At 37.1% G+C, this 18310-nt stretch overlaps 3 protein-coding genes across 3 annotated transcripts; all 3 read left to right on the top strand.

The window, feature by feature from the left end:
- Positions 1–1500: 1500 nt before the first annotated feature.
- On the top strand, positions 1501–2965 carry LOC118265105 (thyrostimulin beta-5 subunit). The gene is made up of 4 exons (XM_035577819.2): positions 1501–1662; positions 1802–2016; positions 2353–2511; positions 2745–2965. The coding sequence occupies exons 2-4, from the start codon at positions 1807–1809 to the stop codon at positions 2856–2858; spliced, it is 483 nt and encodes a 160-aa protein (XP_035433712.2). The 5' UTR covers positions 1501–1662; positions 1802–1806; the 3' UTR covers positions 2859–2965.
- A 304-nt stretch (positions 2966–3269) lies between these two features.
- On the top strand, positions 3270–9552 carry LOC118265106 (tyrosine-protein kinase transmembrane receptor Ror). The gene is made up of 4 exons (XM_035577821.2): positions 3270–5775; positions 6129–6271; positions 6371–6520; positions 6727–9552. Exons 1-4 carry the CDS (start codon positions 3484–3486, stop codon positions 7088–7090), a joined length of 2949 nt encoding a protein of 982 aa, XP_035433714.2. The 5' UTR covers positions 3270–3483; the 3' UTR covers positions 7091–9552.
- A 1137-nt stretch (positions 9553–10689) lies between these two features.
- LOC118265289 (beta-1-syntrophin) lies at positions 10690–17372 on the top strand. Its single transcript, XM_035578098.2, has 7 exons — positions 10690–11436; positions 12336–12530; positions 12827–13044; positions 13136–13221; positions 13509–13765; positions 13922–14112; positions 14238–17372. The coding sequence occupies exons 1-7, from the start codon at positions 10941–10943 to the stop codon at positions 14355–14357; spliced, it is 1563 nt and encodes a 520-aa protein (XP_035433991.1). The 5' UTR covers positions 10690–10940; the 3' UTR covers positions 14358–17372.
- The last annotated feature ends 938 nt before the right edge of the window (positions 17373–18310 follow it).

The raw sequence follows: 18310 nt of genomic DNA, 5'->3' as shown, positions 1-18310 counted from the left end.
GTACGGTAACACGGTACGGTGGACCCTTTACTGCATTGCATCAGGAGCTTTTTAGGGATTGGCGGATTGTGTTAGCTTTACTATGTTAAAGCTGTAAAAGTGTACTAGAATCACACTAGACAGTAGTTTATCTATCCAACTTCCAAGTAGTTTTATTAAACGTTGTCTCACACTAGGATTCTCTCTGTGTCGTAAGTGCGTAATACGTATACAATCATAATATATAATTCATACATGTTGATATACACATCACACCATGACCCGGAATAACAATCTGTGGATCACACAAAGAGTTATTCAATGCGGGAATTGAACCCGCGACGCGTTATGCAGCAGTCAGTTTCCCAACCACTGCACCAAGTGTGCCGTTATCTAAGTTAACCTTCGTTAAATTAATTGGTTCCTTGATGAGTATTAGTACTAAAAGAGAGTATAATATGGTGCATCTCGGCCTTGGACACACACTAGAACTAAACTTAGGTATCTACCTAAGTTTTCAGGTATCTAAGTAGGGCAATTTATCTGCGTGAAATTAAATACTTATGACAAATATTCGTAAACTATATAGTAATAGCTATCTTAATACCTGATTCAAGAATGCGTAGCTTGCGAAACACAATAATGCGTCTGTAAACCACTTTTCTGCTGGCGACAGGTAAGTCCACTTTGCAAAAGAGCTCGTTGTAAGGGCACTTGCGAATATGGATAAACACAATGCCTGTAAATTGCACCAAATAACGAATGCACGGGTCGTTTCGCTTTGGGCGAGTTTGCTCTTTCACAACGAATATGATTCACGTCAAATAAAATTAAGTCTCCATTGAAAATGGCAACTTTGGGTAACTTGCGACCGAGTTTAAAATGAACGGCAGCACAAAGTTGAATCTAATAAAACAAAATAATTTAATTTTGCCGAAATGTTGGTTTGAAGCGTGTTGACATTAAAAAGTTGCCTGAAACTTGTGAGTGTACCAATAGGCATTTACGATTTTAAGGCGTTGAGTTACTGAGATTAATGTAATTATATTATTATGGACATGAAGTATGAGGAACGCAATGCAATTAGTTCGAACTTTATATTTGGCCAGAACGCAGTCATCAAGTAGGGACAGAATCTCGCACAAATCAGCCAATTTGTTCTGCGCCATCGCTTTTAATGACTTTTTTGGGTCGACTTGAAATCTCGTTATTTAGGAAGCTGTTTGTTTATTTATTAGTCTTATTTTTATCTGGTAATTACTTTCATTAGTGTGACTTTTTACATTTCCTTTTAGAAAAGAAAGTTTAATAGGAAGATTGGATACCTACCTATAAATACAGTAGCTTTAAGTACCTATAACATATCGAACATGTATTGCGTATTGCTGCCCAGTCGTAAGTTTGTAGCATAGGTACATCTAGGTAGGTAGGTTTTACGTAGAAGAAACTGTCTCGGCTTACTGCTAATGGCACTAAATTAAGTATGCAAATGTAATGTATTCTAATAGGCGATTCTTCTTTATTTTTATCCAGCTTAACGGTACTGTCGCGGGGCTAATGGTTCGTGCTCTATTGTTGTGTGAAGCGAACTGAAAGAAATGCCGTGACGTCCACTTCATTCCTTTATAAAAACATTTTGCGATGGACTTTCGGCACACAGTTCAGCATCCAGCTTCGAACAAGGTTTGGGAACATCTCTTAAGGCTCGTGTTAAATCAGCTTTAGAATCAGTGTCATTATTCTCTATAAACAAATGTACAAGCATTGAATCTATTTTTCTTTGCATCAGGTGTTGATAGTGATAAATATAAAATGATTCCAGTGTCAATGATGTCGGGTCTCGTGAGGAGTATGAGTGTTTCGACGGTGACGCTGGTGTTCTGCTGCTTGGCGCTGATGTGCACGGGTGCTTCGCTGACGGGACGCTGCAAGGTCAAACGACACACGCACAAAGCTATGCAGACAGACCTCAATGGAAGACGGTGTTGGGATGATGTCAAGATCACTGGCTGTGGAGGATACTGCCTTTCTTATGAGGTAGGTACCTCATGAAATACTCGTTTCAATATTCCTGGACAAATTTTAGGTATTGGGATTTGCAATATGACGTGTAAGTAATATCTGTCACTCGTTCGATTCCCACACGGATCAACTCTTTGATCCATAATTTTTTGAATTTCCAGGTCTACCTACCTCTGCTGTGCTAGTGAATAAGAATAAATGTGCTTGTACCTAAATGCATCTATTTCTTAGAAGAAAGTTCTAGTGTGATCAAGTTTCGTTTGTTGTACTTATGATTGGCTATGACCTTTAATCAGTCTACATGCAACAATAATTTTTCTCCCTTATAACAAAGGTGTTCACAATTTTCAGATTTCCGACTGGCAGTTTCCGTACAAACAGTCCCATCACCCTGTGTGCGTGCATGGGGACCGAAAGCACGCTTCAGTGAAACTGCGTCACTGCGACCCCGGAGTACAACCCGGCACTGACATTTACCACTACGTTGAAGCTACCTCTTGCAGATGTCAGGTCCGAGAATATTCAATTATTTATAGTCATGTATTGATTAATATAGTCCATATAATTTTTACAATTTAATGGCGAAAATCATGAAAGTCTGATTAAATACAAAACGTTAGTGTTATTAAATATCTACCTATACTCATAGGTCATTGTTATGAGTTTCTCATTATACATAATACAATATTGTGACCTATGTCAATAATATGGCCGGTCAGGAAATAAATTAATTTTATTTGCAGGCATGTTCATCGGAGGATACCAGCTGCGAGTGGCTACCCCCCGACTCTTCACTTCTTGGTGGACTAGTTCTCAGAGAGGAAATAGAAGAAGAGTTAGAACAAAATAGTTTCTAAAATGCACGATTTTATTAATCAACACTGTATAAAAAGGACCAAAATACCTAATATTTATTGTAATGTTGCAAGTTACATTTTGGAATAAATAAGTAATATTTTAAGAAGGGGTTGTTTTATATTATTTTACATAAATAGAGTAGCACAGCAAATCCACTGCAATCTAAAACCTTAATATTTTTCAAATGTCAGTTCAGGGGCAAAACTCCGCAAAACCCTTGTAAAGGTAACTATACCTGCATCACTACTTAGTGTTGCTTAGACAAAATGAGAGAAACAATGCGTAATGTAATAATTAGTTAAGTATATTACGAGCACTGTGTTCCTATGTAAATAAAAAAAATTAAATACAAAAAAAAAATGAAATGACAGTAATGGTAAAATTGGTATTGGCAACCCCAGTTTGTCATTGATAGTGGTTGGTGTTGTTTCGCTGTCACTTGTAATTTCGAGTGATTTTATTTAGAAACAAATATTTTCTTGTAAATATGTAACTTAAACACGACGTTCAGCTAAATAAGTTCATATTTTCTTGTGCTACACAAACAAATTACATAATTTATTTTAGATACAAGCGATAATTTACAATTTGAGATAGGCATCGGTGTTATGGGAAGTGTTAGTCATGAAACACTGCAGTGTATTTATTGTTTTGTGCTTATATTTGTGTGTTATTAAATGTGCAAGATCGGACAGAACAGATTCTATCTCATTGCTAAAGTCAAACTCAACGTCGGAGCAGAAAGTATGGAACATAAAACTTGACATTTTCTTCTCGAAAACCTTACCACCCGTCATCACCAGGGCTCCGAAGAGTGATGTGCGTTTCAAATGTGAGGCGATCATGAATTATACGAAGGTGGAAAAGTACACTAAAAATAGGGAAGGTGTGGTAACATTGCTAAAAGAAGCTCCCCCTGATCACATACAGCAGAAACTATTGGAAAATGTTAAAGTATATTGGTTGAAAGACGGTAAAATTATTGATGATAACTCAACACAAAGAATGAAAATAACCACTAAGATTGATAAGAGCAATGGCACAATAGGTACAAATTTAAGAATCAAAGACTTGATTGTAAGTGACAAAGGCAACTATACTTGTGTAATTAAACAAAACTATGAGAAGAAACAGACATCACAATTAAAGGTAGAACAAGGCATTGAAAACTATGAGATTCCTACATATGCTTCATTGTTTCCCAACACTGATATCTACAGCCAGCTAGATATTAATGTGCAGTCCACTCCCGGTCTATCATCCGAAAATATACAAACACTAAACAATACCAATTCCACTGAGTCAAAAAAGTTGGAACCAATATGCCAAGAATATTTAGGAAGTGTGTGTGCAGAACATTTGAAGGGTCAATTTGTATACATACCTTACAATACCAGCCAGGAAGCTCTTGAAGATAAACTGCTGAAAGCATTCCAAGTCACTAAATATTCTAATGATATAAGTCCTCGCTGTGAGGGCTATGCCGTGCCCAGTCTCTGTTACTCAACATTCCCAATCTGTAGAGATCCTATTGTTACCAACAGTAAGTTCTATAAGGAGGTTAGAAAACTATTCACTCTCCAGTCTGATCCTGCAATTAAAATCAATGATAATGAGCTACATGAAATTGTTTTTGAAAATTTGCCATTTGGCAAACTACCTAGTATGTATACGGATTCTAATAGCTCATTTGCATCAATGTTTGATTTCCGTTATAACTCGACAGTTCTACGAAGGGTCTGTAAACAAGATTGTGAAATATTGGAGAATGAACTTTGCCAGAAAGAGTATGCTATAGCTAAGAGACATCCACATATAGGACAGCAGTTAACTCTAGAGGAATGCCAAGACCTTCCCGAAAATGATCCTGACTGTTTGAGAATTAGTATTGGAGCAGTAATGGTATCTGACGATGAATGTTACTGGGAAAATGGAAGTGGATACTTAGGGCGAGTCAATATAGCAAATAATGGCATGCCTTGTGTTGAGTGGTCTAAACAACTACATGTCACATTGTCGGATTATCCTGAACTTGCTGGAACACACAGTTATTGTAGAAATCCTGGAGGTGTTAAAGAGCAGCCGTGGTGCATCATTGAGAAAGATGGTAAAACAGACAAGCAGCTCTGTGATATTCCAAAATGTGCTCACAAAATCTGGATTTACATTGTCATAGTTTTTCTTCTATTGACTCTTACAATTATTGGATTTATTATTTGTTTGTGCTACAGACATAAAAATAAGAATAATGCTTCCACAATTAGAGATATTAATTTACCCAATGCTGATAAAAACATCTATGGCAATTCTAGACTTAATTCACCAATAGAAATGAGTGAACTCCTGACCAACAATATAGCCAATCAGCCCCACCTGACCAGGAATACCAGAGGCAATGGAGTGCTTCGTATTCCTCAATACTCTCTATCACAAATCAAATTCTTGGAAGAATTGGGTGAAGGAGCTTTTGGCAAAGTCTATAAAGGAGCCCTGAAAAAGAATGGTGAAACACAGTTTGTTGCTGTGAAGGCATTGAAAGAGAATGCTTCAGCTAAAACACAGGCAGACTTTAGAAGAGAAATAGACTTGATATCTGAATTAACTCATGATAACATAGTGTGTATTGTTGGTGTAGCATTGAGAGAAGAGCCTTTATGTATGTTGTTTGAGTTTATGGCGCGAGGGGATCTCCACGAGTTTCTGATGGGCCGTGCGCCACCCTCTGGGAAAGGTCTACCGCCGATGAGATTGCTAAACATCGCGAATAACATTGCATCTGGGATGCAATACCTTGCTTCACATCATTATGTTCACCGGGACCTTGCGGCTCGAAACTGTCTTGTCTCTGACGACTTTATTGTCAAAATATCAGATTTTGGTCTTTCAAGAGATATCTATAGTTCAGATTATTATAGAGTGAGTATTTTTCTCTGATATGTATTTGAAAAAAGAAACTAAAATGTCACCGTAATTATATTGACGTGCATTATCTGTATGCATGAATAAAGAATGTAATTAATGGTTACTGATTGCCATGAATGCATAGCATGCAATATTTTACACTGCGCGAATATTTTATGCTACTTATCTATTGACGATCTTAGAACATCACGCATATTGGAATTTGCGATACAAGCTCATATATTTTTTTCTTATTTCATTCCTTTCACTTATTGAAAGTGTTGATACATATCGATTTGCATTATGACTAACTTTTTGTATGCAATGGAAATGTTGAACTAATGTTTTTAATACTATTTATTTTTCAGGTACAGTCAAAGAGTTTACTGCCAGTAAGGTGGATGCCACCAGAATCTATACTTTACGGTAAATTCACGACAGAAAGCGACATTTGGTCATATGGAGTAGTATTGTGGGAAATATACAGTTATGGATTGCAGCCTTATTATGGGTAAGAAAATAATGACTTAACTATCGACTAATTTATGTACATACATGCATAATTGAATATTGAATACTCATTATTATTCCAATTTCTTTCTTTTCACAGATATAGCAATCAAGAAGTCATATCGATGGTGCGCGGGGGCGAGCTACTCGCGGCTCCAGCAAACTGCCCGGCACCAATGTACGCACTCATGAGGGACTGTTGGAAACATACGCCGCAGAGGAGACCTAACTTCGAGGAAATTGTTAATAGGTAAGTAAAACTGTTTACTTTGAAGGTCTCAATTCTCTTAAGAGTGTTATCGAAGTCTGAATTTGGAAAATAAATAATTTTGTGTTAACAATTATTATACTAGCGGTTCGCCTTGAATTGGCTTGTGTGCTGGAACACTTGTCTCTAAGATATTTTTTTCTTTTCTACAAATTCTGGTTTCTGAATCTGCAAAACCATTGTTTCAGGATCCAAGAATGGATAAATATGGGCGGGTGTCCAGAAATCGCAGCTTCCGAGCCTGGAAGCAGTGGTTTTGGGCACCGGCCATCAGGTTCCAGCCGAGACTTGCAGGAGCGGGTACCTTTACTGCCACCACACTGCTCCTCATCCAATGGCTCCCTGGCCACGGGCAGCCTGAAAAAGTTCAGCGCGGCAGGTTCTAGCTCTAAAGTTACAGATGATAATTGTTCCACGTGCAGTGAGGTGCCACCTCTTGCACCCAAGACAAAGAAACATAGCTCGGGATCGCTCATCGATACAGAAAAAGTAGGTACGAAAGATACAGTGGTTAGGATATTACCCAACTCACAATTTGGTAACGAAATTTAAGAGATGGTACAAATCATGGAGTGTTTATAAATGGAATGATAAGATACGCAACGAAAATCTTCGCTCTGTCGATTGCGACAGCCATTGTGCTGTATGTTCACTACACAAGTTGACTTGCTTCGCGTATTTACACTTCATTTGTGTCCTACTCTTTGATAGAATAGATAGCCAATGTTTGACATGTTTTACTTTGATGCTTCGTGCATTTTACACTTAAATAAGAAGTTAGTGTAAGTTAGGTTTGTAAAAAGAGGTAGTTTTTGTAACACTTTAGTCTTCATAATGTTATGTGATTGTGTAAGCCACTTCCGTCGAATCACAGACGTATAATCAATGCTCGATGATTCATGACACTTCCGAAGTTAAGTTTTTATTTCTATTTTGTTACATTGTTCGAGTTTTAAGTCACAATTTTGCCTGTCTCCGTTTTAAGGTAAGTGTCCACAGATCCGCATCGTACGCATCGGACGAATCGCATCAAACGGATTAATTTTTCAGACTGCGTCCACTGTATCGACAGCGATCGGATTGCCGAAGCGAGTATCAGCAATCGGATTGCCGATACCACTTTCATTCGGATTTTTGGCATCGGCATTCCGTATGACGTCATCGGTACACATCGCATGTAGGCATTGCCGATGATGCGGATCAGTGGACGCAGTTGTATGAGTTTCTATACAAGACAAACTAAAATCCGTTGCGTGCGATGCGTACGATGCGGGTCTGTGGACCTTTACTGACGCAATACTGCCAATGTTTCCATAATTAGTGTTTCCCAATAGTTCCTTTATTTTACATAGTTGTAAGGTGTAGTTTTAATAATGGTTGTGTACTATATGTAAATGAGTACCTAATGAGTTATTCGATATAGAGGTACAATGAGAAAAAGTACATAATGTTTCAATTGGCTTTACTTATCTATTTACTTAGTTATAAGTTCAAGTAAGACCACAATAGAGTTATGATTTTATTATTTTCAGGGTTTGAAATATATCCATTTTGTATGAATATCATGTTGATATTTTATAGTATTATTTGTGTACCTATATATTTGTTGCATGTTTTACATAAACTTAAAGTAATATGCATTTAATGGTTTATTTGAATAGTGTGTAAAATCAGACAAATGAATCCAAAACATGAAACCTTCTTCTAGATTAGGCAAAATTGCTATATAATATATAACAAAAAGTCGTTGGATATATATCGGAACCCTGATCATTTTGTTGTCAATTATTATTTATTTTAGATTAATTTATTGTATGCATTTTTAGCTACAAAAAAAATGATTCGGGATATATTTGATAGTTACAGTTTGTCATAATAGACATAGCATAAATACGTTAATGTTACGTTGCGTAATAATTTAGTTACAATCGTAATTTCATATGTCAGCCTTTATTGTATTTTATTATGTGTTAGAGATATCTATTTATAAAATGGTACCTACAACAGCTAAAAATACCCCGCCTAATCCATGCTACTAGTTGTAAATTTTAAATTAATTTTATTTTATTCTTATATTTTAATTCTTTATTTATATTACATCAGATAGGGGATCGTAATTACATTTTATGTACGTACGAATTTTTTTTAAACTTAAGTATTCAAGTACATAATTTATCAAGTTAGATCTCTATTACTTATTAAAATATTTTTAATTTATAATACATAGTATGTATGTACCTACTTCTAAAGTAATTTTTATGATTTATAAAAAGCTAGCCAACTTTTGTAGAATGGGAGGTCTACAAACTTGTTGTTTTCACACTGTTTGCCATAGGGAAGTGGAAATTATTTATACTAGAATTATCCTTCTATTTTAGACCATGTATTTTTGCTTGTAATATGATTAAAATACTTTATTATAATAAAATGTGTAAGTGGTGTCTGAAGCAGCGTGTGTTCCAAGTAAATAAGTATTTCAAAATTCTAATGTTGTATTAGCTTATAAGACTGACTGAAAATATCAACTACACAATTGTCAATATTGTACTTATTTTAGAAAATTTATGCTTCACAGCCGTGAACTGGACATTTTTACTGATGATTGTAATGACGAATATCGGCGTTAATACTGGCAACTCTAGAATACGATCTCATTGTATGCAGTTTGTTTTTAAAGCATAGTGTTACCAACAAATCAAACATGATCTTCCAATAATATTGATTTAGCAAGATGGCAGCATTTTTTCACCTTTGTAATGTATGTTGGTAGCACATGTCGCTTGCCTGTTAGTACCTAATCGTAATTTAAGTGTACATTTATAATAACTTATTGTTTACCTATCCAATTTCTTTTTGAAATTTTACCGGTTATCCATTTTTATAACGTTTTTTTTTATAAATGTTTATATTTAGTACTTCCTGTACTAGCCAAAGACTTTTTGTTTGTATGTGATACATTTAGTTTCTTACTTAGATGTAAATTGTATTTCTGTAATAAATAATTTTTAAAAGTTTTCTATAATTAATTTATAATTACACATCACCCTCGTTTGACGAATAAAAACGAGTACATCATCACCCTATAAGTGGCCACTTCTGATCAAAGCCTCTTCTCACATGGAGAAGGTTTGAGTATTAATAACCACGCTTGCTCAATGCGGGTTGGCGATTTCAAACTTATGATAAGAAATTATAAGCTCAGATTTCCTCACAATGTTTTCCTACACCGTTTGTAAGTGGTGTCTAAAAAGTCACATTGGTACTTGCAATTGATAGGTTTCGAACCCGCACTCTCTCAAGCGGGTGTTTTAAATCTCCGGGCCCCCACGACATCTTCGACATAAAAACGAGTGTTACCACTAAAACTCTTCAGTTCTATTCTCAGTTTTTTTTTGCATTTTTGTTTTAAGTGCGCGTTATATCAGACTCACGATCCACGACTGGTGGTTGTAGCAGTTATGAACAATAAGATTATAGGTACATAGATATAATTTGTTAATTTGGCAAAGTCAGTGCAAAATTTGTCGAAGCACACAAAGTCGCCTTTTTACCTACCGTCGTACTACAGTGGCGCCTCCGATTTAACACACGAGTACCGACTCTGTATTCTTTATCAGATACTCTATGAACTCATGAAAATAAACTATTCTCTTGGTGACTTTTATCCATGTATTTTTTGTAAGTATACACAGTAAAGTAAACTAAACTATTGACTATTGAGGGGCAGAAGAGTAAACATGTCCATAGTCTCATCATTATAAATAGAATTTTATAATCGGTCGCTTTGAAAAGAATCTGATTCGATTTAAGTTAACACGAGATACCAATCACTATTAATATCAAACATACTTATATAACTTCACGCCTGTCTCCCATAGGGGTAGGCAGAGACAATGGGTTGCCAATTGCTACGACTCATACCTTTTTCGCTTCATCAACAGTCATCAGTTTTTTCATGCATGCTCGTATTAGTATCAATATCCGTGAAAAAATTATTATTTTTTATTTAGTATTAGGAAGTAAGTATTTTCTTTTATTTAATTGTAATAGTGTTTGTGATTTGATCATTCATTCGATTTGGAGTAAGGAAGCTTACTCTTGTCTTTGAATAACGCAAACTATTTCTATCTATGGTATGATTTATACTGTCATCTGTGGTATACGCGACAGGGGCGTACGGGCTGTCAAAATTGTATAGGTACCTATCGATTGTGCAATAAATTCGTATTTTATCATGATAATTTAATAAAGTGCGTTTGTTTTTTATGTAGCCTTAAGTAGTCAATGTTTAATTATAAAATGAAGTGAGATATATCTGTGGCATCAGAAATATCGTGAATGAATTTAATAAAATCGTGAGCTCTTGGGTTTTTTCTTGTTTGTTGTGAAAACAAGAGAAACGATGGTGGAGAACGGAGCCTCCAGTGGGGGTAGTGACAGTCCCAGTGCAACATGTTCACGTTCAGGCTTACTGGAGACGCTAGTACGCGGCGTCTGGTATCGCGTGCATTGTACGCTGGAAGAGGATTATTTGAGCGTGTGTCTCGATGATGGGTACGATGCGACGACCACGTTGAACGGCACCTTGAATAACAACAATGTGGAGACTCCAAACAGTGACTTCACGGAAGTTCCTGAAGCTATTGCGAATCAGAAACGTTTAGTACAAGTGGTGAAGTCAGACAATAATGGTTTGGGAATATCAATAAAAGGTGGCATAGAAAATAATATGCCTATACTGATATCGAAGATATTCAAGGGCATGGCAGCTGATCTTACAGAACAGTTATATGTTGGTGATGCTATACTATCTGTGAATGGTGAGGACCTGAAGGATGCTACACATGAGGAGGCAGTGAAAGCATTGAAAAGAGCTGGGAAAATGGTGCAGTTGGAAGGTGAGTGGGTTCATATGATTCATGAGTATCTAGAATAGAATGCAGTAGTGTTAACACATAGCCAGTTACAAAGCATAGGCTAACTATATTGACCTTAATTACACCCATTCAGTGAAGCCGACCTGCTAATTGAACTATCCAGGGCTGCATTAAGTGGCAGCTACCTAAATAAAGTCACTGCATACTCAATATTCTAGAGTCAAATGCTGAGAATTTATTTTAGTTTAGATACATCAATAATTATTGCTACTTAAATCCATGTGAAATAAAACAAGTAATAAAAAAATATGTATAACTTACTATAATTTAAAACTAAAACAATGAAAAATAATTTAAAAATAACTGTGACTGGGGAATGTTCCCAAAAGACTGGCCGCATTGCCACGTTGAATGGCAATGCTTATCTTCTGACCGAAGAAATAGCTAGTCTTCTGGTCAATAATTAGATTCAATCATTTCAATTTAATTTAGTTTAAGTTATATAAAGATATACCTACTTATTTGATATTATGGAGTGTTTACCTAACATAATAGAAAGTAGTTAATAATATGTTATTTAATATTAATATACATAATGTTATATTATTTAACAATAAAAACATGCTTAGTTATTGATAAGTAAAAAGAATAAAAAGTTTTATAAAAACATTTCTCTTAGATTCGTTTTTATAAAACTTTCATTTATATGAGATCAGTTAAAGTTAAAAGTATGTAAAACTAGAGGTTCAAATGTGTTCAAATTACATATTATGATTAGAATATGATGAGATTCTTGACACATGACATGACCAAGGAACCAAACTTCAAAGAGAAACTTGAAACATTATTCAGAAAATTATGTACCATAGTTTAACTAGCAAAATGTTCAACACTATAAGAGAGTACACTTTTAATTTCAGTTAAGTACCTCCGTGAGGTGACTCCATACTTCAGAAAGGCGTCAATCATTAGCGAAGTGGGATGGGAGTTGCAGCGAGGTTTCATGGCAGATGTGCCACCTTCACCTCCATCACCGCGTCGCCGGCGCGCTGACACTCGCTATGTACCCTTGTTGATGGCATGCATCGCCAAAAACTTACGTCATCGAGATCCAGGTAATTAAATACAGACTGGATTTAAGTTGATTTAACTCTCATTTAGTGCTGAATGTGAGCACAAGCCCAATGGAATGGAATAAGTTCCATTCTAGTTCGAAAGTTACTAGTGCTGATACATTAGAACTAACTAACTAGACTAAACAGCCTAACTTAGAAATAAGAAAGAAAAAAAAAACTTAATGCCTTGCAATAGGTACAAATCTGGACTATACCACTGAGAAATAAACACGAAATATGGCAATAATATTATGCTTATGCATCTCATATAAATATATTTTTATTTCTGTTAATAGAGGAGAGAACAATCGAGATTTACTCTCCGGACGGCGTGCACGCCCTAGCGTTGCGTGCGAGCAGCGCTCAGGGTGCGACCGGGTGGCACCGCGCCCTGCACGCCGCCGTGCGCCGCGCCGCGCGGGCCGCGCTCGCTCGGGCCAGGCCGCGGCTGCGACCGCTACTGGGGGACGTGCGGTACGCTGGCTGGCTGGCTAGGCGACCCCCACAGGATCATGTGAGATATAATTTATTTTACTGTTTCACCTGTTCTTTAGTAACATCATTTGGTCGTATATTTATTGAAAGAAATCTTTAAATACTTGCAGATGAGTGCATCTGGCGGTTCGGACAGCTCTGACGAAGCAGATGGCTGGCAACCCACTTTTGTTGCGATTACCGACCGCGAAATTAGGTATGTTATGGTTTGTTCTCTTAATCTCTCTTTAATCTTTATCTTAATGTGTTATCTCCATGGTAGCTTATTGTCTAGACTGTAGTGTTTGTTGATGACATCATAACGATTACATCATCTATGTTTACTGGAAAGAAGACATGACCGAAGGCTTCCTAAGCCTATTGGTAAACCGTTTTTTTCCGCTGCATAGTTCTTGAAACTTCGTTGTTTTGTAATGAAATCGAAAATATTTTGAAGATACATTTGTGTTTTCCTTACGCGAGAGTAATGTGATTGTATTCCAGGTTGTACGAGGCGGCGCCCTGGTCTGGCGAGGCGTGGTGTGCCCCCGCGGAGTGCTTCGGTCTGGCAGCCACGCGCCTGGCGTGGTGGCGGCGCGCGGCGGGCGGGGCCGCAGCCCTAGGGCTCCGCGCCGGGACACCGGCCGGTCTCGCCGTGCGGGCGCTCAGGGCTGACACACCGCACGACCTGGCCGCCGTAGCCGGGGCACTAGTCGACGGAGCGCATCACGCCGTGCGAGCCATGCCCGAGTTTACTTTCCGTGAGTTACATTACTATATCTGTTGCTAATAAGATAGCCAGTTTAGAGGAAAAAAATGATCCTGATATATTTGACTAGCTTGCATGCGGAAGCTGCTGGCAGAAATTAGTAGAAATAAAGAAAAATGAGTTTATATGAATATGTGTGTATCCCCAGGCTGCCGTTTCCGCGGCGCGTGTGCGCGTCTGTCGCTGGGCGCGGGCGGCGTGTGCGTGTGGGAGGCGGCGGGGTCGCTGGGCCGCGGCGGGGCGCGCGCGCTCTACCGCCGCCCGCTGCACGCGCTGCGCGCCTCCGCAGACGACGACCGCTCCGCACTCTGGCTACACTTCGCTGATGACGACACTGTCGTAAGTATTTCTAATGTCATCTCCATCAGCTAGAAGATGTTCACTATTGAATAAAGACCTACCTTTATCCTCGTGCAATGAAAAGTTTAGTATTTACTATACGCGTTAATGCGTTGTGTGGCCAGGAGCTGGACATGGAGGGCAGCCCGAAGCCCGCGGTGTTCATCCTGCACAACCTGCTGTCTGCGCGCGTGCACTCGCTGGGCGGGGCCGGGGGCGCGGAGCCGGCGTCGCCGCCGCTATAGCCCGCGCCCGCGGCCGCGCCCGCCCAGCCCGGGCCAATACACTACGCGGCCTAGTCTCACCTAAACCTTTCCTTAGGACTGTCGTCGCATCTCTATATAGATCGCGACTGTTATCGTACTACACCCGTGAACGTGGCGGAATGCTAAATATTTCAACCCGAATGTTACCTTTTACATTGGCAGCGAAGAATTTTACTTCGAATTTTTGTGTGATTTTTCACATGTAAATCGTTACATGAAAATAAATTTAATGTGAGAATGAACATGAATACACCACGATTTGTAATGTGAGTCAGCCGTAGGATTCTTTGGAATATCTCTTGTAATTGTAACTATTACATCACCCCTTGCTAGTGTTATGTTAACTTGTATAAGAGTAGTAGTCCCACATAACATCTTTCTCATCGAATCTCTTGTAACTGACGTATCTGTGATGTTAACAATTTATCATGATCCCTTCATATCTGACCCGTATCAATAGTAATATTTTGTAAACTTATTTAGTGACTGACGTAGTTCATAGAACTATTTTACAATGGAAGCCAGTGATGATTACATATTGAAAGCACCATTTGTCTCACTATTGAAGCCAGTCTCCCGCAGGACTTGTTAGTCCTGTTCCAAATGTAACCAATTCCGTAAGAATGACTTGTACAGACACCGTAACTGTAAATTGACATTGCCAAAGAGTTGAAGACGTAACGTAACGTAACGGACAATACATGTGACATTGGCTGTAGTAGTCTGTGTCGGCGGTCCGAGAGGGCGCGAGTGTTGCTGCTTCGCTTGTATGTGGCTGTCATTGTTCTTCCAAAGATATCAATTTTAAATGTTTGTTTTGTTTGATGTTGTAGCTTAATGTAGCGTAGAGAAATGTAATTATCGTTTGAATTGATCATAATGATGTATTTTTATAATTTCCGTTGTAAATAAATAGGTATACTGTTTTATAAACGGTACATTCCCAGAATGTAGACGATTACATTTGCTTTAATATTTGTAGCGTTTATCTGAAGTAAGGTTAAATTAAGGTTCCAATAATATATGATGTATATTGTGTAGTCACGTGTAACTTGTAAGGAGGGCAATATACGAGGTGATAAATATTATTTATTTTGATATCGAATCGTACAGCCTGCGTTGTTATTGGAGGAGCCTCCAATTTTTATCCAAGTACTCATTTATGTACTGCATTATTATGCACGTGAATATTTGTAATCTCGGTAAATTTATCTCAAGATATTTACTTTGTGTAATCTCATAAACATTCCTTATTCGTGATTACTTTTACATTCTTAAAGGTAACTTTATAAAATATGCTTAATCGATTTTTATGATAAGTACTTACTAAAACACTAATTTGTATTTCACTAAATTACTAAACGAACACTTACTGTAACTCGGGAAACGAATGTATTTACTAAATATATTGTATTTGTTGTTTGATTACTATTGAGTATCGAATATTAGGTTGTAAGCTGGGGAAGAGTTGTCTACTTTACGGGGAAGTTTAGTTGGAACCATTGCAAGCACGAATTATTATGATCAGTGATCATGTTGGTTACTTATTATTTTCTAAGTGAAAGGAAAATAACTCCGTAAAGTAATCCACATACAATGCAATTATCTGATCTAAGTTCTATGAAACGACTTTATATAATGACGTAGTTACCATGATTTTTAACTTATTTAGGCACTGTCGGGAATATCTGTGCTAACAGTTTCCGTATGTTAAATTAACGCTAAGATACTAATCTTGTAATCTCTTAGAATTTCTACTGGTGACATTCCTTCATATTATGATATTAAACTTCCATTGCGCGGGCGCATAAAGCCGTCGCGTCGAATAGACTGTATAGAAGTAATATTGTCTACTGTGTTGTTATTTGTGTGACGACATAATCTACCTATAGGCGAGCCAAGTTGGATCAGATCGATAGAAGCAAGATAGATTGGAACTTAGGATTATAATTTTGGATCATTCTCATTAACTCAGGTGAACGGTGACTTGTAGGCTCGCCTAGAAGCATTAAAACCTTATTATTTTAACTGTATCCCAAATGAGTGATTTTTATAATAATTTTGTTATTTATTAAATGTTTTAATATATTTTTAAATGAATTCCAGTTATTAATATTATTGGTTTTGCAAGATGTTCTGTTGTAATGTTATGTCCTAGTCTTGCACTATAAGACTGAGTTTTATTTTCAAATTATACGTATATTATTGTGTTATTGATCAGTGACATAGTATTTCTACACTGTCTATGCAAACTAGATTATGAGTCATAATAAAATCATAAATAATTAGGTAAACTGTATTCTGTTGTATTTAAGGCAATTGTTATTATACATTTGTGTGGGCTGAGTATACGAACTACTGTTATAGTGTATAATACTGTTAAAAGAAAATAAAAACGATTAATGTAATATAAAACGTCTACTTTGTTGTTTTGTAAGTGTTGTATTAGAATATAAGGATGCATTACAATTATATGCATTTATTTCAAAACCAGTACCCTGAGTACAAATTTGTTTTACGTTTAAAGTAATCGAAACGAGAGCACGTTTGGCGCTTTGATTGCCCGGCTCGAAAAAACCGACCAATCAGCGCCGAACGCTCTCAAACGTAAAGCAAAACTTGTATTAACACAAAGATTTCTTCCAGAATTACGTGATTTGCGCAAATAATGTCACAGTTGTAGTTGTTTGCGCAAGTGGTTGCGCAACATTTTAAAAGTCATTAGTTTATAGAATGTGTAAGACGTGATTATATCAATTGATTATAAGTTGTTTAAAAGACAAAAATAACGTGTTATATTCAACAGTAGTTCGTGTAAGTCCATATTCTTGCAACGCTATAGTTGATGTTTTATTTTATAATTAAGGTTTTTCTAAAATGTGTTTACCTTGCTAGTTGACTTGTTACTTACGACCCATTGGTAGCTATCATAGCGTTCATGATCATGTAGTAAGATCTGTCATTCTGTCATGCATTAAAACAACGAAGAAAATATATTGTCTTTCATTTTGTTAGTCTTTACCTAATTATATGTTATGTATAAAGAATTTCATTATCTTCTGCCCAGCTATCGTCACTCCGCCCAAATGGACGGCATCCTACACTATAATTATATATTTTTATAATTATATTATAGTTTCTTGATACCCATTATTTAATTTAACAATTTATTTTCGTTTATGGAGTCTCGGAGAATTGTCTTGAAAACTCGTATTCGTCATCACATCGGCCACAACACGTCTGTGACTGGCGGAAACCTGCTCCACTGCCTTCCAGATCTATCGGTTGGAAGAAACCAGTCTTGTCATGTCCTGTATCATGTCCTATTTAGTCCACCTAAAGGTTTAAATAGAATGACAAAAACTGTTAATCTATTATAACATGTGCTTAACACACGTGATGCATATAAAATAACATTGAAATAAAATAAAGCTTCGTAAAAACAAAGCTTACGTACAAAATCTCGTCAAATACTAGCGCATCTTGAAGACGGACGCTTTTCTCGTCTAGGCGACGGAGTGCAGGAGAATCGTGTTGTTCCGATGTAGTCTACGTTTCATTAGGTCGAGGGGCTGAGCAGGGGCGCTGGCCGGCGGAGAGCCCTCGCAGCCTACTTCAATACCCGGCTTATTACTATCTATACAATAGCTTACTTCACACTATATAACAAAGCATTTTCAACCTTATTTCTTTACTCTAAGAAGGAATACACATCGGCAAGAAAGCCTCAGTATGAATAGTAGTGTCTGCGCTATTGTCTCGCCTTTCTATTGGAAAGCTGACAAAGAAATTAGCTATGTCTGTGTTTAGTACGTAAAACGAATGATTGCTTTATTACATTTACATTTTACAGAAATGAAGTTAGTCTGAATTCAAGTAGGTATACTCCAACGTCACACAATTTCAAGGCACTCAATAATATTTCTTTTTGT

Source organism: Spodoptera frugiperda, chromosome 28 (genome assembly GCF_023101765.2).
Source record: "Spodoptera frugiperda isolate SF20-4 chromosome 28, AGI-APGP_CSIRO_Sfru_2.0, whole genome shotgun sequence".
Taxonomy (NCBI): Eukaryota; Metazoa; Arthropoda; class Insecta; order Lepidoptera; family Noctuidae; genus Spodoptera; species Spodoptera frugiperda.
This window is presented reverse-complemented; position numbering and strand designations above follow the sequence as displayed.

Excerpts from the sequence above, each read along its gene's own strand:
- LOC118265106 (XM_035577821.2), top strand. The coding sequence starts at position 3,484 with ATGAAACACTGCAGTGTATTTATTGTTTTGTGCTTATATTTGTGTGTT. Across the intron at positions 5,776-6,128 it reads ATAGTTCAGATTATTATAGA|GTACAGTCAAAGAGTTTACT; the intron begins GTGAGTATTTTT and ends TTTATTTTTCAG. Across the intron at positions 6,272-6,370 it reads GGATTGCAGCCTTATTATGG|ATATAGCAATCAAGAAGTCA; the intron begins GTAAGAAAATAA and ends TTCTTTTCACAG.
- LOC118265289 (XM_035578098.2), top strand. The coding sequence starts at position 10,941 with ATGGTGGAGAACGGAGCCTCCAGTGGGGGTAGTGACAGTCCCAGTGCA. Across the intron at positions 12,531-12,826 it reads CTTACGTCATCGAGATCCAG|AGGAGAGAACAATCGAGATT; the intron begins GTAATTAAATAC and ends TTCTGTTAATAG. Across the intron at positions 14,113-14,237 it reads TCGCTGATGACGACACTGTC|GAGCTGGACATGGAGGGCAG; the intron begins GTAAGTATTTCT and ends TTGTGTGGCCAG.
- LOC118265105 (XM_035577819.2), top strand. The coding sequence starts at position 1,807 with ATGATGTCGGGTCTCGTGAGGAGTATGAGTGTTTCGACGGTGACGCTG. Across the intron at positions 2,017-2,352 it reads GATACTGCCTTTCTTATGAG|ATTTCCGACTGGCAGTTTCC; the intron begins GTAGGTACCTCA and ends CACAATTTTCAG. Across the intron at positions 2,512-2,744 it reads CTACCTCTTGCAGATGTCAG|GCATGTTCATCGGAGGATAC; the intron begins GTCCGAGAATAT and ends TTTTATTTGCAG.